The sequence below is a fragment of the Misgurnus anguillicaudatus genome, chromosome 7 (genome assembly GCF_027580225.2).
Source record: "Misgurnus anguillicaudatus chromosome 7, ASM2758022v2, whole genome shotgun sequence".
NCBI classification, from domain to species: domain Eukaryota; kingdom Metazoa; phylum Chordata; class Actinopteri; order Cypriniformes; family Cobitidae; genus Misgurnus; species Misgurnus anguillicaudatus.
The window spans coordinates 29,101,657-29,123,717 of NC_073343.2; the positions used below are offsets into that span (position 1 = coordinate 29,101,657).

The 22,061-nt window shown below is 35.4% G+C and overlaps 1 protein-coding gene across 2 annotated transcripts in view; it reads right to left on the minus strand.

Annotated features, from left to right (window-relative positions):
* Positions 1 to 22,061, minus strand: part of prkd1 (protein kinase D1) — a 94,422-nt gene that overhangs the window by 22,623 nt on the left and 49,738 nt on the right. For both annotated transcript variants that reach the window (XM_055171406.2, XM_055171405.2), the window contains exons 2-5: positions 20,033 to 20,171; positions 5,488 to 5,619; positions 5,244 to 5,404; positions 4,664 to 4,687 (exon numbers count right to left, since the gene is read on the minus strand). In XM_055171406.2, coding sequence (XP_055027381.1) covers positions 4,664 to 4,687; positions 5,244 to 5,404; positions 5,488 to 5,619; positions 20,033 to 20,171 — 456 coding nt within the window. The remainder of the gene's footprint in view (positions 1 to 4,663; positions 4,688 to 5,243; positions 5,405 to 5,487; positions 5,620 to 20,032; positions 20,172 to 22,061) is intronic.

The window sequence follows — 22,061 nt, forward strand, 5'->3', positions numbered from 1 at the left end:
TTCTATTTTCTATTCTAATATATGTTTTTTGATATAGCTGTTGGATCAACAGGTATGTGTCTATTCTGAAATTGCCTTTTAAAAAATAACATATTGCCATATTACCCAATTGAAATGTGACAACTAGCCCCAGGCTACAAGGGGGAATACCAATCAAAAGTGATCATCCATATGCCCCATTATCTTTGAAAAGCAAAACTCTTGAAGTGCAAACTCTCAGAGTTGCGCAATTGTATCTCATACTGTGGTGGATTAAAGGATTAGTCCATTTTCTTAAAAAAATAATCCGAATAGTTCACCTACCACCACGCCACCCAAAATGCTGATGTCTTTCTTTGTTCAGTCGAAAAGAAATTATGTTTTTTGAGGAAAACATTCCAGGATTTTTCTCATTTTAATGGAGTTTAATGGACCCCAACACTTTAATGCAGTTTAAAATTGCAGTTTCAACGCAGCTTCAAAGGACTCTAAACAATCCCAAACTAGGCATAAGGGTCTTATCTAGGGAAACGATTGTCATTTTTGGCAAGAAAAAAAATGCACTTTTAAACCACAACTTCTTTTCTTCCTCCGGTCCTGTGACGCGCCAGCCCGACCTCACGTAATTACGTAATGACATCGAAAGGTCACGTGTTACATATATGAAACGCACATTCGTGAACCATTTTAAACAATAAACTGACATAAAGACATTAATTAGTATCATTCGACATACAACAACGTCGGAACGGTCCTCTTTTTTTCCACACTTGTAAACACTGGGGCGTAGTTTCCGTGACCTCTTGATGTGATGACGTATTACGTGAGGTCGCGCTGGCTCGTCACACAGCCGGAGGAAGACGAGAAGTTGTGGTTTAAAGTGCATATTTTTTATTTTTCTTGCAAAAAATTTTGTTTTGCTAGATAAGACCCTTATGCCTCGTTTGAGATCGTTTAGAGTCCTTTGAAACTGCAATTTTAAACTGCATTAAAACTGTTAAGTGTTGGGGTCCATTAAAGTCCATTAAAATGAGAAAAATCCTGGAATCTCGACTTTCTCGACTGAACAAAGAAAGACATCAACACCCCGGATGACACGGTGCCGAGCAAACTATCCGGATCCCCTTTGTAAGAAAATTGACTAATCCTTCAACTCTTTCCTCGCCATTGACTAGTTAACTTGTCAATTAAAAGAAAACGCTTCCCTGCCAATGACAAGTTTTTACGGTAATCCGTATTTCCACCATTTTCCACCAGGTGGCGCTCTTACCCAATTTATAAAACACAGAATTATACCCTTAGGGCAAACAGTTCATGTTTTATGCCTTCCAAAAAAAATTTTTTTAAATAAATAAAAACTAGCAACTTCCTTTTTGAGATTTTTTCCTCAATTTTTTCAAGTGCTGTGTTTTTCAATAAAAAAAACCTCTGGGAGCTGTCTCTGCATATTTTACCAGTCGCTGAGATTTGATAAATGTTTAACTTTTGGAAAAATGCTGCGCTCGTCAATGTCACTCAGCCGTCCTTTCACAGCGGAGGAGGGTGCGGGACAAATACCACACCAACTGGTGCATCATATAATAAAACAGCATAGCGACCAAAGCGCTCAGCTAAAGAAAAGCTGGCAAGCGCCCACAGTTGGCGTTTTTAGAAGAGCGCCTGGCGCTTTAAGCTGTGCTTTGGTGGACACGGGCCTAAGGCCAACATATTCGTAATAAAAGTTAAACACACTTCATTTTGATTTCATGCCGACTTTAAATTCCGAATCCACTGTTATCAAAAACAAATCAAAAAGATTTATTTGTCACACGAGTTTAGACAAGCATTAGCCTAAGCTAAGTCACACTGCTCTCGATTAGCTGAACAAAGACACAATGGTTCTGCTAGGGTCATGCTGGGGGAGATTGTTGTATATGCTGAGCTCTGATGAATTTGCATCACCTCAGAACACAACACCTTTCTCATTACGCTGATCTTTAACGTGGTGCTGATTGGCAAAGATGCAGATGTCTTACCACATGTTGTGAATAGATCTGACATCACGCAGGTGTGCATAATCAACTATTCAATGTGCTCTAAAGAAAGAAAACGATCGATAGCTTCCTGGCGTCGTGTTGTACGCTTCGCCAATGGCTTCGAGTAAATTGATGTCGAGGGAAAGGTAATCTCAGTATTCTGAGCTCGTGCGCAGATAAAGTACAGATGCTGTAACCTGTCTTAGGTGTAGGGAACAGATTAGAGAGCGGTTAACAGATGTTTGATTCTGCAGTCAACAGTTGATTAACAGTTTTCTTCAAACAAACTCTACATGTGTACCACAACATCTCAAGTGTCAGGTTAAAAGTCTCTCAGCCTCTGGGAGATAAAAAGGTGTAGGCATAGCGTAATACAATTCGGGACAGAGTCCTTTAAAAAATGAGTATTCTTTGCAACTTTTTCACCAGAGTGTTGTTAAAAGGAAAAGGGTCATAATGGTCACTTTTTTAAATTAAGTTTCATATATCATCTGAAAGCTGAATAAATAAGCATTTTTGATGTATGGTTTGTTAGGATAGGACAATATTTGGCTGAGATACAACTATAATTTGAAAATCTGGAATCTTAGGTTTGAAAAAAAATCTAAATATTTAGAAAATCTCCTTTAAAGTTGTCCAAATAAAGTCCTTTACAACACATATTACTAATGATAAATACATTTTTGATATATTTACGGTATGACATTTACAAAATATCTTCATGTAAGATCTTTACTTCATATCTTAAAGGAATATTCCATTTTCTTAAAAGAAAAATCCAGATAATTTACTCACCACCATGTTATTCAAAATGTTGATGTCTTTCTTTGTTCAGTCGAGAAGAAATTATGTTTTTTGAGGAAAATTTTTCTCATTTTAATGGACTTTAATAGACACCAACAATTAATACTTAACTCAACACGTAACAGTTTTTTTCAACGAAGTTTCAAAGGACTATAAACAATCCCAAACTTATCTAGCGAAACGATTGTCATTTTTGACAAGAAAAATAAAAAATATGCTCTTTTAAAGCACAACTTCTCGTCTAGATTCGGTCCAGCGCGACCTAACGTAAATGCGTAGTGACGTAGGGAGGTCACGTGTTACATATATAAAACGCACATTTGCGGACCATTGTAAACAATAAACTGACACAAAGACATTAATTAGTATCATTCCACACAACAACGTCGGAACGGTCCTATTTCAACACACTTGTAAACAATGGGGCGAAGTTTCGCTTTCATCCTCTGTGACCTCTTGACGTCATGGCGTATTGCGTGGGGTCGCGCTGGCGCATCACGACCGGATCTAGACGAGAAGTTGTGCTTTGAAGGTGTATCTTTGTTATTTTTATTGTCAAAAATGACAATCATTTTGCTAGATAAGACCCTTATGTTTGTTTGGGATTGTTTATAGTCCTTTGAAACTCCGTTGAAAAAAACTGTTAAGTGTTGAGTTAAGTATTAATTGTTGGTGTCTATTAAAGTCCATTAAAATGAGAAAAATCCTGCAATGTTTTCCTCAAAAAACATAATTTCTTCTCGACTGAACAAAGAAAGACATCAAGATTTTGGATGACATGGTGGTGAGTAAATTATCTGGATTTTTCTTTTAAGAAAATGGAATATTCCTTTAATGACTTTTGGCATAAAAAACATAATTTAGACCCATAATATATTTTTGCTTATTGCTACAAATATACCCATGTTTATGTTTTGTGATACAGGGTCACATACTGCATATAATGTACAGACAAAACATGCTCATCAAACCTTTTTTTTCCCTATTGTGTTACCATAGTAAATATTTAAGTATACTACAATATTTATTGCAGTTTATCAATTCACTACAGAATACTACAGTATACACTAACAGTGTAGTAATTACTATAATATGGTACAGTATACTATAGTAAATACTATAGTTGCGACGAATCGTTTGCAGAATAAAAGTTTTTGTTTACATATTATGTTTATATAAATGCACACACATGTATGTATTTAGGAAATATTTACAAGTGTACTGTATATAAATTTTTATTAGGGCTGTCAAAAGATTAATCGCGCATACAAAATAAAAGTTTGTTTTTGCATAATATATATGTGTGCACTGTGTGTAATTATTTTGTTTATAAAAATGCACACACATGCATGTTTTTATAAAACATTTGCATGTATATATTTATTTAGATTTTGATATATTTTGTATTTTATATATATATAGTATATATATATATATATATATATATATAACTTTTTCTTAAATGTATGCATGTATGTGTGTATTTATATATAAATAATATTTACACACAATACACACACAAATATAATATGCCAACACAAACTTTTATTTTGTATGCGTTTAATCGCAATTAATATTTCGACAGCCCTAATTTTTATATTTACATATAATTTATATCATATATAATATAAATATTTAAATACATTATCAATATATTTTATTCCTTAAAATTATACATGCATGTGTGTATTTATATATACATGATATATGTGGATGTACTGTGTATAATAATTATATAAACAAAAACTTTTATTCTGCAAATAAATAGTCACGACTAATCATTAGACAGCTGGACAAAACATGAACAAAGGGGATAAAATATCAGACTTGGTTAGCTAGTTAGAGATAAATTGGTAAGTGCCTACCTCCATGCTAGGACTGACAGGAGACTGGGCAGCGCAGACCGGATGGGGAGAGATAGAAAAAAAATTGTATTGTTAATTTTATTGTTAATACAAGAAATGCATGCACTACAGCAACTAGGGCAGTCATACATTACATACAAACAAAAGACTGACTAAACAGCTAATGGTTATGGTTCATTTTATTTTAAGCACTTTAGGTCAGGCTATTTGACCAACATATAAAGTGACAAAACACTATCTGAAATAAACTATATAAAAATAATTGACTGCATGGGTAAATAAACACATTTTTTGCTTGTGGTTATCCACTTAACTTTCTGGTAAGTGCTTTAAAACATCTTTATGTGCCATATGCATTAGACTATGAGTATTGTGGGCAGTCTGTGGGTGTAGAGGCACATTTACTGTAGGATGAACAAAAATTGTGCATGCATCAAATCTATGGTCATTATGAATGGCACCTGAGATCAAGTTGTTGCTAGGATTCCCACGTTATGCAATTTTTGTATTAATTTACATGCAACAATTCAATGCTTAACCACGTTGAGCATTGCCCAGTGATTTTAATGATGAAACTTACCAGTAAAACTTCATCAGAGGTGCAAGGAGATGGATCAGCAGATATGGAGCGAGTGTTGCTCAGGCCGGTGAGGGACACGTTGGACAGTCGACGTTTACGGATGCCACTGCAGTTGTTTGGAATTTTAAAGGCACACCGTTTATGGTAGTTAAGCCCACAGCCTGACATCACAACAAAAGATAATCGCATGTCTTTATTGTAATTTCTTCGAGTTTAGTTTACGTATAACCTTTACAAACGTTACCTTCACACTTCAGACCCTGTCTCACTAAACCCCACAGCATTTCTCCGCAGTGATCGCAGAACGCTGGCGCTCGATATGAGTGAACGAAGAGCGAGTGGGGTCTGATCTGAAAATCCTCCACAGTAGCTGAGGCTGTAGGTTTGAAAGACAACACACAATTATTAAAAATGTCAACTTTTTTTAAAGCCACTGCACTGACCTGTTGTGCCATATGTGTGTTGTTTTATACAGTAATGCACAATAATATCAAAGCAGGGTTAGACATTAAAGGAATATTCCATTTTCTTAAAAGAAAAATCCAGATAATTTACTCACCACCATGTCATCCAAAATGTTGATGTCTTTCTTTGTTCAGTCGAGAAGAAATTATGTTTTTGAGGAACACATTGCAGGATTTTTCTCATTTTAATGGACTTGAATAGACACCAACAATTAACACTTAACACAGTAGTTTCAAAGGACTATAAACAATCCCAAACGAGGCATAAGGGTCTTATCTAGCAAAACGATTGTCATTTTTGACAAGAAAAATAACAAATATATACTTTTAAAGCACAACTTCTCGTCTGGATCCGATCCAGCGCGACCTAACGTAAATGCGCAGGGAGGTCACGTGTTACCTATATAAAACGCACATTTGCGGACCATTGTAAACAATAAACTGACACAAAGACATTAATTAGTATCAGTTGACATACAACAACGTAGGAACGGTCCTCTTTCTCAACACATGTAAACACTGGGGCGGAGTTTCGCGTTCGTCTTCTGTGACCTCTTGACGTCATGACGTATTGCGTGGGGTCAAGCTAGCACATCACTACCGGATCTAGACAAGAAGTTGTGCTTTAAAAGTGTATATTTGTTATTTTTCTTGTCAAAAATGACAATCGTTTTGCTAGATAAGACCCTTATGCCTCGTTTGGGATTGTTTATAGTCCTTTGAAACTCTGTTGAAAAAAACTGTTACGTGTTGAGTTAAGTGTTAATTGTTGGTGTCTATTAAAGTCCATTAAAATGAGAAAAATCCTGCAATGTTTTCCTCAAAAAACATAATTTCTTCTCGACTGAACAAAGAAAGACATCAACATTTTGGATGACATGGTGGTGAGTAAATTATCTGGATTTTTCTTTTAAGAAAATGGAATATTCCTTTAAAGGGCACATATTATGCTCATTTTTATAATATGTAATATAAGTCTCATGTGTGCCCAAAATGTGTCTATAAAGTTTCAGCTCAAAATACCCCACACATCATTTATTATAGCATGTCCAAAATGTTCCTATTTGGGTGAAAGCAAAATGTATTGTTTTAGTATCTGTAGGGGTGCGTGGGGCAAAAACTAACGTGGGGTTAGTTGTAACACGGACTGTTTACATTGTTGCCCAAGGTTGAGCGTTTTGTTTTTCCGGTATTTTTTTCACACTGCCAAAAGACGATTTCCTGCAAATTATTGGAAATGTATAATGTTTTTCCAGAGAGTTATTGATGAAAGAGTGTTTTGGTGGCATGTAAGTAAATTTTTTCATCATATGTTTTTCTCGGCTTCTAAGTTGGGTGTGTAAGATACGAAATCCAATGTTATGTCATATTAATCAGTGTCTTGTTGACTAAAGCATCGTTTTGAAATTTGTCGGCAACTCTTAGCAACTTTTTTGGTAGGCTTGAAAATATTTTGACCCAGCGGGGTTAATTGTAACGCTGTGTTACAACTAACCCCTCAGCACTTACGATATGAAAACCGCTAACGTTAGCCTAATTCTTGATGTTGTTTTAAATAGCCTACACACGAATGATTGCTGACTGCCAACAAAATAAATGTGCCTGTCTTATCAAAAATCGTGTGTCAAATTTATTTTTGTTCATATCTTTAATATTGATTGAATAAGGTCACGTCAAAGATCATAATGAAATTAATGGCTAAAATCAGACATTATCTCAGAAATTGATTTTGAAACTGTAGTATGGTTATTACAGAGTGGGTCACATAAAAAATGTTTTGCTGCTTTTTCTCACATATTTAGACATTTGTATCCATTTATAATTGAACTATTGTTAGAAAAGGGCTCGGTGAATGAATACAGTGTGGATACCTGTCTATTATAGACAGATATATAAACAATATCCACTTCAAGTATAAAGACAAAATAGTATTGAAATATTTGCCTTCAAACTTAATTTTTAGCAAGTGTTACAACTAACCCCCTGCCTCTTACAATGAACCCCACCTATGGGGTATGTTGTAACGTTTGCACTTCTGTCACGTTTGGTGTAATTGTCCAAGAATGGTAAGTGCTAGAAACAAACTTCAAATGTTCATTTGTAGCAAAGATGTGTGTGTTGCTTGTGCAAAAATATAATGAATCAAACTCAAATATTTTTTGAATGATTAAGCCAAAACCAAAAAGCGCTCTCTCCTGCCTTTAAATGCAAATGAGCTACTGCTCTTCACTCCTTTACCAAAAGAGACCATGAGCGCTAGCTTCAGTTAAAATAGATCTGATCCCCATGAATACGGTGTGAGATAATAGTATATTATTATTGAGATATAGCGGACATCGTACAACTCGCTGAGGGTGAAAAGTATGGTAATGCGGGACTGTCAGTCAGTGGCTGTGGGCAGGGCTTTATCAGTGTGATGTCACGTTAACAAGAAAATCAAACGCCATTATGAAACTCTTTTGGTTTAATGTTTTTTAAAAAAGTGGAAGTGGGTGGATATTTTTTATTGTGGGTGATTGTGTTAAGACACTGCCAACAGACATTTATGTCCAAACACTTTGTAAAAGTGGATTTTGCATAATAGGTGCCCTTTAAGTCATCTTCAACCTTTTAATGGTGTAAGAAAATTGATTTTCTGTAAATGCAGAAACCGTGGCTTTTTTTCCACTACCTGTTCCGATGCAATTAACACAATTTGTGCACTTGATTGTAAATTGCTTTGATAAAAAAAGCATCTGCTGTTAAAACCAAAAACGTTCATCCTCAGAATTTCATTTAAGGACACGCAAAGGAAGTGTCAAGTTTTGACAACCTTAGACTCTGAGACATCTGTTATTTGTGTGCGAATGTTGTTGTTAAAGCGAAGTGAGTCATGGATCCTTCCAAGTACTTAATTCCCAATTTACGGCTTAAAATCATAATTAAAGTTGTTTTCTCATAACAACTTGCATAAATAACCTTATTTTTCATATGCATTATTTGGACTTTCAACTTCACGGGGGAATTAGCTTTCCTCTAAATCCCAGTAGCAATAAATAAACATGTCATGTTTGAAAAGCAAACAAATGTTGCAATGGGAGTTTTATTTTTATTATTATGAACTGTCCTCTCTCAGTCTCCCACAAGGCATGCGTATCTTTGGGGTACAGATGGATGAGATGGTGGGCCAAACCGAATCTATCAATGGCACAGTCTGGCAAACGCTGGCCATCTCCACAGAACTGCCACAAGGTCTGGGCAGCAGGCCTTCACTACTTCAGATCAGATGGGCAGACCGGGTGTCTGTCAGGGTTAATGGACTAGAGACAGTGGTGTCTCTTGAGGGGCTGCTGGTCAGTACAAATTAATAAAGGATTTGGATATACAGTATACTGTGCAAAAGTCTAAGGCTACCATGGCACCATTAGATTAGTTGTTTTTGCCATTGTATAGTGACCATTAAAAAATGTAAAATGATAAGCTAAAGTGTGAAGTGCTGCAGGCTTTCTTAGGGCCCTATCATACACCCGGTACAATGCAGTGCAATGCGCAACGCAAATGTTTTTTTCCTAGTTTTCACGTCCAGCGTCACGTTGTTTAAATTACAAATGCATATACGGCAGAGTCCTGCAACGGGTCAGGTACGCGCATAAAAGTGTCTAAAACGGGTGGATTGTGACCTTCCCAAAATTCACGGGCGGGGATGCGGGCGGATAATTAACTCCGTGCGGGCGGGTAGTAGTGCAAATCAAAATATGTGCAATATTTGTATGTCTAAATTACCATTACATGCGCAACATATGACATTTGAACCATCACGTCACCACCACCACTGCGACAGTGTGCGACCTTTGTTGATGCTTCTCGGAGCCTAGTTGGAGTGAGCGTTGAAGGAGTTGCAAAAAGTTTTGCCGTTGATAGCCGGCCTGGAAGCTGGGAACGTCTTCTCTTAGAAAGCATTTCGAGACTAGACTTAGGAGCACAGGAGGGGTTGTGTAGGTAGGTTGTATTTTTTCATTAATAGGTCTATTTGTGTATAGTTATCAGGTTCCATAGCTTATTTAGGTGCCGATGGTAGGCTACTTGAATGGCGCAAAACAAAGCGCACTTTAGCCTGTTTCATTAGCCCATTCATGACGCTGTTGTACTGTTGAGAGAGGTACGAGATAAAAAATAAAGCACTTTAATTGGAATGATTTTAGCGTGTGTGATTTATGCGTGTGCAGGTACGGGTCGGGTAACAGGCCAAATATTAACAGGTCTGGGCGGGTGCGGATTTAATTTTGATATTATCACGGGTGACGGGTCAGATCTGGTGCTGAACTTTGCGGGTACGGGCGGGAGTGGGTCTCCAAAACTGGACCCGTGCAGGACTTGTGCGCCCATAGGCGTGCTGGCTTGAAAACGAGGTGTGTTCAGGCGCATTGTTGGCACGTTGCTATTTTAAGGCAACTAAAATAGACTACGCCATTGATCAGCTTAAACCGCAATATTGGCACAATATTGTTTTTGTTATTTAAGGAGAGCGTTAGTAATATGCACCTATAAACGGGACGACAACGCACGTTTGCTTATGACACACAATGGATGTGCAGCACCACACAAACATTTTTAAATATGACAAATTAAAGAATAAAAATGTAAAAGATTATTATTCAGTCTCTTGGACATAAATGAGGACAATTTACAGGACTTTAGAAGCCGTGAGGCTGAGATCAGCTTGAAAGTAAGCAGATTTTTTGCTTATAAAAATGCAAATATATACAGCATTGCATTTATTTCGATTTTTTAAAATGCTACCCCATGGATTTATTGTATGACTTTGTACCATTTTTAAGTAATTTTTTTTTTCAAAACACTCACGGCGCTGTCCCAGTGCTGAACTCTCCACACTTTTGTAAATTTTGTATCTCCTGTTTGTTACAAGTAAAGTATTTTTACTTATGCAAAAAAATTTTTAGCATATTTGTAAATTACTCTTATAAAAACCTTTTTGATCATGCATCATACTTTATCAGCTTATTTTACTTAATAAACTTCATGACTGATATAGACCATTTTCTTTGTCGTTAAACTAGCAAAAGTGGATTCGGACACACCATAAATGCCGTGCGCTTTAGACCATTTGCTTAGATTGTTAAAATAGGACCCTTAAACCTAAATCAAAAATGAAAATGAAATCCTAATTTCTAATACTAATCTGATGACTTCAGTCTCCTCAAAAGATGTGTAGTGCCAAGAGAGGTCAAACTAAGACTTTTGCCTAAAGAAGACATTGTGTTCTGATAATTGTGCTTTTTTTATATTTTGTGCACATGTTTTCTGTATTTTCCGTTTGTATCTTAAAGGGATAGTTAACTGCAAAATGATTTTTTTCATCATTTACTCATCCTCACGTTGTTTTAAAACCAGTATGCTTTTTTTTCTGATGAACACAAAAGAAGATATTTTGAGCAATTATGGTAAACACACAGCAGATAGTGACCATAGACTTCCATAGTAGGAATAAAAAAAATATGATGGAATTTATTGGGTAACGTCAACTTTATCAAAATATTTTTTTCATCATTTATCACAATATTTCCAAATATTTTTTTCCTACTATGGAAGTCAATAGTCACTATCTGCTGTGTGTTTACCATCATTTCTCAAAATATATTCTTTTGTGTTCATCAGAAAAAAGAAATTCATGCAAGTTCAGAACAACATGAGGATGAGTACATGATAACAGAATTTCCATTTTAGAGTGAAATATCCCTTTAATAAAGAGAGTGAAATATACATATGGATGGTCATTAAAACCTAACAACAAAGCTGGTGGTGGCCTAAGACTTTTGCACAATACTGTATTTTTTAGAGAAATGTATAGAACATTATATGGCATCAGTCCTTCAGTTTGAAGTCCTGTCTTATATTTGAAGATCTTTTATGTGAAAGAAGGAAGAAATCAAATAATACTCAACTGTTAATCCAAAATAAAGAAACAAACAAACCTGTGCACCGAAACACAAAAGAACACAAACCCAAATCCATAAAAAATGATTTTTAATTGGCATCCGAAATCTTCCAAACAAACCCAGCTTTATTTACATTTGCAAATTGTATCATGAAAGGGAAGCTTTTAGGGTGGTTGGAGTGTTTTGATTGGCTCTTGTCGGCTACATGTTGACAGGACCAATAGCGGTTGAGTGGCGAGCGCAGCGGGAGAACTGCCTGCCTCGACAGGCGTGCGTGTTGCCTCCTCTCCAACATGGCTTCCCCTAGCACGCTCGAGCAGAATACATTCTGATTAGCCATTCTGCAGCTAAATTACCTCAATTCATTCAAATTATTGTTTTGCCTTTTGTTTAAAGGCCAAGATATGTTTGCAAGTTGAACTACCTGTAAACTGTCATTAAATGCTTCAGGGAAATAAGCATGATGCTGAAAAGCATCTTAAGTTGACTAAATGCAAACACTATGTGCTGTTACTGCTAGTGGAAACTGAAATTGCTGTGGTCCAACATTTTGGCCTTCTTATAGACAGCCATCAAAAGTTAATGTATAGTGTAATGATAAGCAATGTGTAGCATTATAACATCTAAATAGAAGATGGCTGTATATTATTTTAATTAAATTAACCCCTAATATATCTGCTATTTTGTATAATATTCATATTTATCATTTTTTTAATACTACATTTACAGTACAGCAATCTTCAGCAGTTAAAATCTTGTTCATTGCTGTGTAAATGATTAGGTTCTATATACTTTTTAATAAAATAAAATAATGATACAATTCTATATATAAAGATAACTCAGTTTTTTTTTATTTTTCAGAAATCTTGGTTGTGCATTCCAATTAATATCAATTCAACTGCAGTTGGTTTGTTTTGATTTAAACCTTCATAACTTAAAAAATACAGCTAAGTAGCACCATTAAACAAAATAATAACATGATAACATAATAATAAACATGTTTTGACAAAAATGTTAAAAACGGATTTCATCATTTTGCAACGAAACTCTTCATATATATATATATATATATATATATATATATATATATATATATATATATATATATATATATATATATATATATATATATATATATATATATATATATATATTCATGATTATATATTTATTTATTTTTTTTATCACTGAATTATTAAATTTGACACTGTATTTTAAATCCAGGCTAAAGTTTTATAACCTAATGATGAGATTATGAGCATCAAAGTTACATTTCATTCACTCATTGATTTTCAATTTTTGACATGACCTTACTATATGATTATATATTAACATACAATGTTTTTTATAGTTTAATGATAAGCAATGTGTAGCATTATAACATATAAATAGAAGATAGAAAGGATATGGTTGTATATTCTTTTAATTAAATTAACACCTAATATATCTGCTATTTTGTATAATATACATATTTATAGTTTTTTTAATACAACATTTACATATATATATATATATATATATATATATATATATATATATATATATATATATATATATTTATTTATTTATTTATTTATTTATTTATTTATTTATTTATTTATTTATTTATTTATTTATTTATTTATTTATTTATCACTGAATTAAATGTGACAATGTATTTTAAATCCAGGTTAAAGTTTTATAACCTAATGATGAGATTATGAGCATCAAAGTTAAATTTCACTCATTGATTTTCAATATTTGACATGACCTTACTTTAAGATTATATTTTCACATATAATGTTTTTTTTCATTATGACATGTGATTTTATGTGGAAAACGATAAACCACAAAAAATAACAAATCATAGCAGGTATCACAATCTCATTGTCATGAAATCAATGCTTATGAGATCCAAAGAAAATTTGAAGAGTTCACTGTGTAATACCGCTGAAAAACGACTTAGATTTTGTTTGAGACTCGACTAAAAACTTACTGTACAACTCCAAGTTTTTAACCAACCTTAAAGTACAAATCTTGTTAGGTTCCATCCTGTTATTTATTTATTTTTTATTTATTTATTTTTGCTGTTGTGAACTGGAAATTATAATTAATAGAGTGTAAGTACATGATCTTGACCAGGGCACATTCTCAAAAGTCTGATATAAAGTTTTTATAAAAATACCTTTTTTAAATTCCAACACAAGCATATCATTTTTTTTTAAAGTTACAGAGTTGAAAGGTGCTGCATAACAGGAATGACCCGATCATTATCACCTTGGCGCATAAAAGTTTGTGCATGCTGCTTAAAAATTTACGTAGTTATTAATCCCACGCTTCTTACTCTTCAGTGTGCCACTTGTATTTTTATCTACTTTCTCTGTTGCAATTATGTTGATCCAGGCACAGCCAAACATCCTGTCAGTGCGCTTCACGGGAGCCAACCCGCGGTTACTCTAAATTTATCCGGCGAATAAAGATTTTACGAATGCAACAGACTGAGCAGAGACCCAGCAGAGAGAGCGTAGGTCATATTTTCACAAAATGTTGCTCTTTTTAATTACTACTCGAGATTGTCCGAGATCAACATTTATTGGCCTGTTCATTCTTGTTTTCGTTTTTTTATCACTTTGTTTTTCTCCAGATATACCAATTACACACCATAGAAGAAATCAGCTACCTGTACATACAGTAGAAAACCAAATGGCATACAAAATCAGCGTTAAAGAGAACGTTCATCCAAAAATAAAGATTGTGATTTACCCGCCCTCATGTTTGTTCCAAACCCATTCACTTTCTGACCCTGTCTGTGACACCTAGGCTAAAATAATGAAAATATGAGATTAGGAGCATCAGTTTTGATTTCACTCATTAATTTCAATCTTTGATATGATCTTACTCAATAATAGTCCATATTAGAAGACATCAAGGTTATATTTTCACAGCATGTTCTTTATATTATGTAAGATGATTTTATGCAGAAAACCGCAAATTTACAAAAAAGCTTACATTATCATTTTCACAGGCCCACTGTAAGAAACTTTTTACAAAAAATGTCACCATTGGCAATACCCTTTTATGAAGTACACCTCTGCACCCAAATAGTTCATATAAGTACCACAGAGGTACATAATGGTACAAAATGTATACATTTTAAAGGACATTTTAATAGGGTACTGCTCCACTGATGGCTTGGGACCATTTCTTGACAATTTTTTCAAACAGTCAGGGTCACGTGGAGCACGAAGGGAGATATTTTGAAGAATGTACTAGTTGTTTTTCTATGCTAACTTCTATGCTAATGCTTTTTGTGCTAACTAACTAAAGTTAATGATGACTAAATCATTCAAACCTCCTAAATTAAATTAAGGTATCATATAAAAAAAGATTTTTTTTAAAAGTTTTTAAAAAGTGGTCCCTATACATCATCGTCTTCTTTAAGCACGCAAGAAACAGACTAAAATTTAAAGGTGCCAAAAATACATTGATACAATATGTTACATTGTTCTCTGATATCTACATAGAAGATATGGGGCTTTATTAAAGGATTAGTCCATTTTCTTAAAAGAAAAGTCCAGATAATTTACTCACCACCATGTCATCCAAAATGTTGATGTCTTTCTTTGTTCAGTCGAGAAGAAATTATGTTTTTTGATGAAAACATTGCAGGATTTTTCTCATTTTAATGGACTTTAATAGAGCCCAACATTTAATACTTAACTCAACACTTAACAGTTTTTTTCAACGGAGTGTTAAAGGACTATAAACAATTCCAAACGAGGCATAAGAGTCTTATCTAGCGAAACGATTGTCATTTTTGATAATAAAAATAACAAATATACACTTTTAAACCACAACTTCTCATCATGTTGATCCGGTCGTGATGCGCCAGCTGACCCCACGCAATACGTCATGACGTCAAGAGGTCACAGAGGACGAACGCGAAACTCCGCCCCAGTGTTGACAAGCGTCTTGAAAGAGGACCGTTCCTACGTTGTTGTATGTCAACTGATACTAATTAATGTCTTTGTGTCAGTCTATTGTTTAAAATGGTCCGCAAATGTGCGTTTTATATATGTAACACGTGACCTCCCTACGTCACTACGCATTTACGTTAGGTCACGCTGGACCGGACCTTGACGAAAAGTTGTGGTTTAAAAGTATATAATTTTTATTTTTCTTGTCAAAAATGACAATCGTTTCGCTAGATAAGACCCTTATGCTCGTTTGGGATCGTTTATAGTCCTTTGAAACTCCGTTGAAAAAAACTGTTAAGTGTTGAGTTAAGTATTAAATGTTGGTGCCCATTAAAGTCCATTAAAATTAGAAAAATCCTGCAATGTTTTCCTCAAAAAACATAATTTCTTCTCGACTGAACAAAGAAAGACATCAACATTTTGGATGACATGGTGGTGAGTAAATTATCTGGATTTTTCTTTTAAGAAAATGGAATATTTCTTTAAGTGCAAAAATTATCCAGAAATGGTCCATTTACAACCCTATAGGATTTGTCCCTAGAATTAAATTGTCTATTATTACCTTATTGAAAGGGTCATGAATAATAATGTTTAGCTCCGTTCTAATTGGCTGTTTCTCAGAGCGGCTCTTTTGAGTAGATATGTGTGTGTGCCAACAGACCTTATGTTTGAGCCTGTATCAGACAAAGATACAGATTTTAAGGAATAATCAATTATTCAGAGATTGTTAATGGACGTTTCTGAGTGGTATGTTTGTGGAGTTTTTTGTATGGACTTGCAAAACGTAACTGTAACGTCAATAGAAGAACTTTAGCGTAAATGTTAGCATTTAGCATTAACTAGCATATAGCGCTATCAGCAGTCACAGCTTTGTTTAAAGCATTGTAACAACAGTGCAATTAATTTAATGTGTCATTTAATGTTGGGGGGCATACATCGTTTTAACGTCACAGTTGGTGTTATGTTGAGATTGGCCTTTTGCATGCACGAGGTTAACATAAGAAGGAGGAAACAATAGTGTTTAAGACGATATGTCATTACCATGTACAGAACTCTTATTATTCATCTAGGCCTAGGTAAATACAGTTACTTTAGATTAGGTAAGAAAGAGGTTATTAGGGAACCTTTGACTTAAAGGTAGGGTAACACATTTGATCCTGAAACATTTTTAGTTATGCTGGTTAAAAGTCTCCTCACATCCTGATAGCAATCACTGTGTTAAGTTGTTTAAATGTATTTGTAGAAATGTATGTCATCTGTGAAAGGCGTAGGACCAAAAAATGTTCAACCAATCATAGATTTCGGTCCGAACGGACGTTTCCTATTTCATTGCTATGCGGCTACCGTTAGCATTTTACAAAATGTGAAACCCTACCTATAATGGTTCTTTGAGGAACCAATAATGGTTTTTCTATGGCATCGCAGAGGTTTTCAGAGGTCCTCTAATGTACACAAAATATTTATTTAATGAAATATTATTATTTTTTTAATTCATTACTTTATTTACCGTTATCTGTTAAGCTACCAAAACTTGCTGTTTTTTTTCTTAAAGTGCCGGTGTCCTAGACAGACTATGTGATCTGTGCATAGGAAGACTTTTTTAATATGTCAAATAAAACTTAGGTGTCCCCAGAGTACATATGTGAAGTTTTAGCTCAAAATACCATATAGATTATTTATTATAACATGTTAAAATGGCCACTTTGTAGGTGTGAGCAAAAATATGCCGGTTTTGGGTGTACTTTTAAAAGCAAATGAGCTGATCTCTGCACTAAATGGCTGTGTTGTGGTTGGATAGTGCAGATTAAGGGGCAGTACTATCCCCTTGTGACATCACAAGAGGAGCCACATTTTAATTACCTATTTTTTCACATGCTTGCAGAGAATGGCTTACCAAAACTAAGTTACTAGGTTGGTCTTTTTCACATTTCTAGGTTGATAGAAGCACTGGGGACCCAATTATAGCACTTAAACATGGAGAAAGTCTGATTTTGATGATATGTCCCCTTTAATAAAATATGTGCTGGACCACCGACTGCAAGAATTTTCCTCAGAGAAAAGTGATGTGATAATCAAATGGCCGTCTCATCTCCCTCGGGCGTCGTCATAATGAATAACCATTGACCTGACTTTTGTGGTAGTCTTGTGGTAGAACTCAACTGTTACTTTACAGTGAAATCAGCTGTCGAGTGTGTCATCGAGAAGTGTTACTCCAGGCTCCCGAAGGCCCGTCAAAGAGAATGTGTGCATCTGGGTGAATTAATCACCTGATACGTCTTGTCACAGATATGCACACATAGAGGCAAACTCACATAGACCTGGCAAAATGACTGGGAGGGTGTCAGTCTCCTTCATCTCTTTGGAGTAGACTTCACTCAATTACCTGCAAGAGCACAGGCAGAAGAAGCGAAGGGGGAAGGCCTGCCAAGTGTTTTTAGAAACAGTTTAGCAGTGTCAAACACGATAACTCCATCGCTTCCTCAGCGAAGCAACTCCGGGTTTCACACTGGGTGCGACATTAAAACTTGGATGCGCATCAACTTATCCAGAGTGGTAAATGAGAAGATTCTGAGACTAAAATAAGGAGTCAGAAATGGTACAGGAATTGCAATCGGGGTAAGTCACATCTCTCTTATTTATAAAGTAGAAGATTGCTGGTATATGGGCATGACACAGAGCCGGCGCCAGACCATAACTAACAGGGGGGGCACGTGGCTTCCAACGGGGGGGCATGCAATAGCAACAATAACTTGCAAAAACAAGACATTAAAACAAGAAATACAGTGCAAGCACACACTGGTATTGTCAGCTTATTTCCCGGATAAAGTCCAAAAGATCACAAACCATGCGCAAAACTATTTTCCGCTGTGCTCGTGCTTTGCTCGACGCAACAACAAACCGCCCTAGTGCGGCGCAAGCCATTGAAATGAATGGGTTTCATAGCGCAGCGCACACCGCGTCCTAAAAGCCGCTTTACTATAATCACGTCGTAATGTTGTTAACGGTCTATAGCCATACTTCACATTTAAGCTTACGTAAATTAAAACAACGCTAACTTACCTTTAACATAGCTGAAGCCGGCGTGTACGAACATAAAACTTCCTTAAAACACTGTCCTGTAGATTTGAAAATTCCACCTCGACCTCTAATCTCTGAGTTTGAGCCAGTCGGTGTTTGCATTAAGTCAGATGGAGCAGGCGGTGCTGGTTTGTTTGAAATGATCTAATATCCATATTTTACACGATCCAAAATGCCGCGAAAAAACACGTTGCTAGTATCAAGTCACAAATATGCTAAAGACGTAAAGACGCATGAGACGCCGCAATACAACCAATCAGAGAAACTGGTCTATTTTAAATAAAGAAAACATATATCAACTATATTTTCCTCATTTGATGACATTAAAAGTCATGAAACATTCAATGTTTAATTTATTTTAATTATTCTTGATATAAATTAAATTAATTAAAAAAACTTTGTAGGGGGGGCACAACAACCTGTTGGGGGCACGGCCCGCGAATGACAACATGTTAAAGTAACAGAAATTAGTGGCGGCTCGTGACTGCTCATCCGAGGGGCGCAAATTCAAAATAAGTGTTCGGAGTGTCGTGTGTTGCTCGTTTTTTCAAAATATGTGTTTGTTGAGTCATGTGAACCATGCGCATCACGTGTTTTGTCAAAATAAGTGCCTGCTGCACACACGTCAAAACCGTTTATAGTAAAAGAGACGCTCACGTTCAAAAAGTACAAGCAAGACAGCTTAACAGTAAACTTTGATTACGCATGAGATTATGCGAGTATCTGGCAAACGCGAGCGTCTCTTTTATCATGAACCCTTTATATGCGTCTGCCGCAGGCACTTATTTTGACAAGACACGTGATGCACATAGGTTCACTCGATGCACAGAACACATATTTTGAAATTATGAACCACACACGTGACGGGCTACATACATGTTGTGACGAACTTCGCATCGAACGCCCTCGAAAAAAGAAGTCACCGGACACCACTGCCAGAAATAAAAGGAAAAATAAAAAGTATATTTGGCGGTCGTCACAGTGCATTGGAATATAAACACAATTACTGTAGATTAAAAAATGGCGGCATGCCAGCTCCATGTCAGTAAGTCAGTCGATTATTGGTTCCTGCGTGTGCTATGACTGCATTTTTTTGAATATGAATATAATAGAATAGTCACAAAAATCGTGACACCAATGATTGTCCTACTTAACGATTTGTATACAGATGTTTTAACGTATCGTTTCACTTCAAAAGACATTTATTAACCCATTGGAGCGATATGGATTCCTTTTTGATGATGGATGGGATTCAGGAAGAGCCAGGATACTTTTTAATATAACTCTGATTGTTTTCACCTGAGATCATACATCTAGGATGGCATTAAGGTGAGTAAATTATAAGGAATTTTTACCTGACAGGACGACTTCCACCAGGTCTCCCTCCATGATTTCAGCGGCGCACCTCACCAGCTGCAGAATGTTGTCCGAGTTCGGATCATGCCGGAACAGAAGAATCTTGTCGTACATCCCATAGAAGCCACATTCCGGGAACTGTGACAGAAAAGAAACAATATCTGTCAGGTGTTAATAAAGATGATGGTGAAGACCATTCTGGCCATGTGCTGTGCGGTTTGTGATGTTAGCCCACATGAAACGATTGCTCATCTACTCAGGCAAAAATAATCTAAAAGCCCTGCCCACATGTTCAACTGACGGGAAACAACGTATACTTCACGCTGTTCATCCGGTTCTTCAAAAATACTTTGCCCGCTCCCAAAGGCAAAGCTTACTCATAAAAACAACACATTTATAGCACTGAAAACTTTCTTCTTGACTGCTCCTAAACAGTTTTACGAACAGCAGCCTCACAATCAATTCAATGTCAAAAGAAAGAGCAACATATTGACTGGCCCGCGTAGACCGCTGGGGAAATGGCTCACTAGCCTCGTTCCCTATTGATCCCTGCTGGGTTGAGTTGCAGCAACACTCAGAGACGGCCTGGATGTAATGGCAATTCAAACCTCCACAGTTCACAAAGGGAACTCGCATCCGAGCTATTTAAGTTTTATGACACCACAAACAAAGACAACGCATATAAAAACTATTCTGCCTGTCACAAATCATTTGTTTTTAAGCCGTAAATACATAATATGAACCGTAGACAAAGAACATGATTGTAAAATAAACTATTCTGTAAGCACTAACAAAATGAATGCATGGCTTGTTGCCCTGGACCACAACACCATTCATAAGGGTAAATTTTTTGAAATTTACATTCATTAATCAAAAAAGATAAATAAAAGCTGAATAAATAAGCTTTCCATTTGTGTATGGTTTGTTAGGAATCAGAGGGTGCAAAAAATCTAAATATTGAGAAAATTGCCTTTAAAGTTGTCCAAATGAATTCTAGCAACACATGTTACTAATGATAAATACATTTTTTATATATTTGAGTAGAAAATGTACAAAATATCTTTATGTTTAAAATATCTTAATACTTGTGTTGGTAGTGGGACTATTGAAATGACATACACTCTAAAAAAACAAACGGTGCTATATAGCACCAAAACAGTTGCTTTGGATCGTGACGATGGAGGAACCATTTTGGTGCCGTGTAGCGCCGGTGGGGGGCCAGTGAGGCACCAGTGGGGCACCAGTGAGGCACCAGTGTAGAACCATATACTGTAGGGGCCATATAGCACCACATATGGTTCTACATAGCACTATATGGTTCTACACAGGTGCTTCGCTGGTGCTTCGCTGGTTCTTCACCGGTGCTGTATGGCACTGAGGGTGGTTCTTCTATCGTTGCGATCCGGGGCAGCTGTTTTGGTGCTGTGTAGCACCGTTTGTTTTTTAGAGTGTATTTGAATACATAAAATAATAGTCATTCACTGGTTGAATACATGTAACAATTTGCACGAACTTTTTTTAAGTAAAATGTACTGCTTTTTTTAAGTACAACTTACCTACTAAAATCAAATAAAATCTACTTAAAAACATATGTTAAATAATTAAGTAAATGTTACTTCATTTTTTTAGAAGTTAGATTCATTTTAATTGTTTAGGTAAAGTCTATTAGTTTTTTTTTAAATTGAAGCATTGCTGTCTTAAAATTAAATAAATCGTATTTACTGTTTGTTATTTTCTTTAACATAGTTCTATGGACTTAGTTATTTTTAGCGTTATAAATGGCATTATAACACAAAATTCATGACTGACTATGAGTCAGTCATTGAATAAACTTTGAATAAATTCTGAAAAGAAACGCACAGAATTCTGTTTATAAAGCTTAAAAAATATTCAGGCACAAAGGATTGTGGGTATTCCTTACAACATGTGCAAATAAATGTAAGTAAATTTTACTAGAATTTTTTTAGTTTAATGTATTTAATATTTTTAAGTTAAATGAACTAAGATTTTTTTACTTGAATCTGCTAA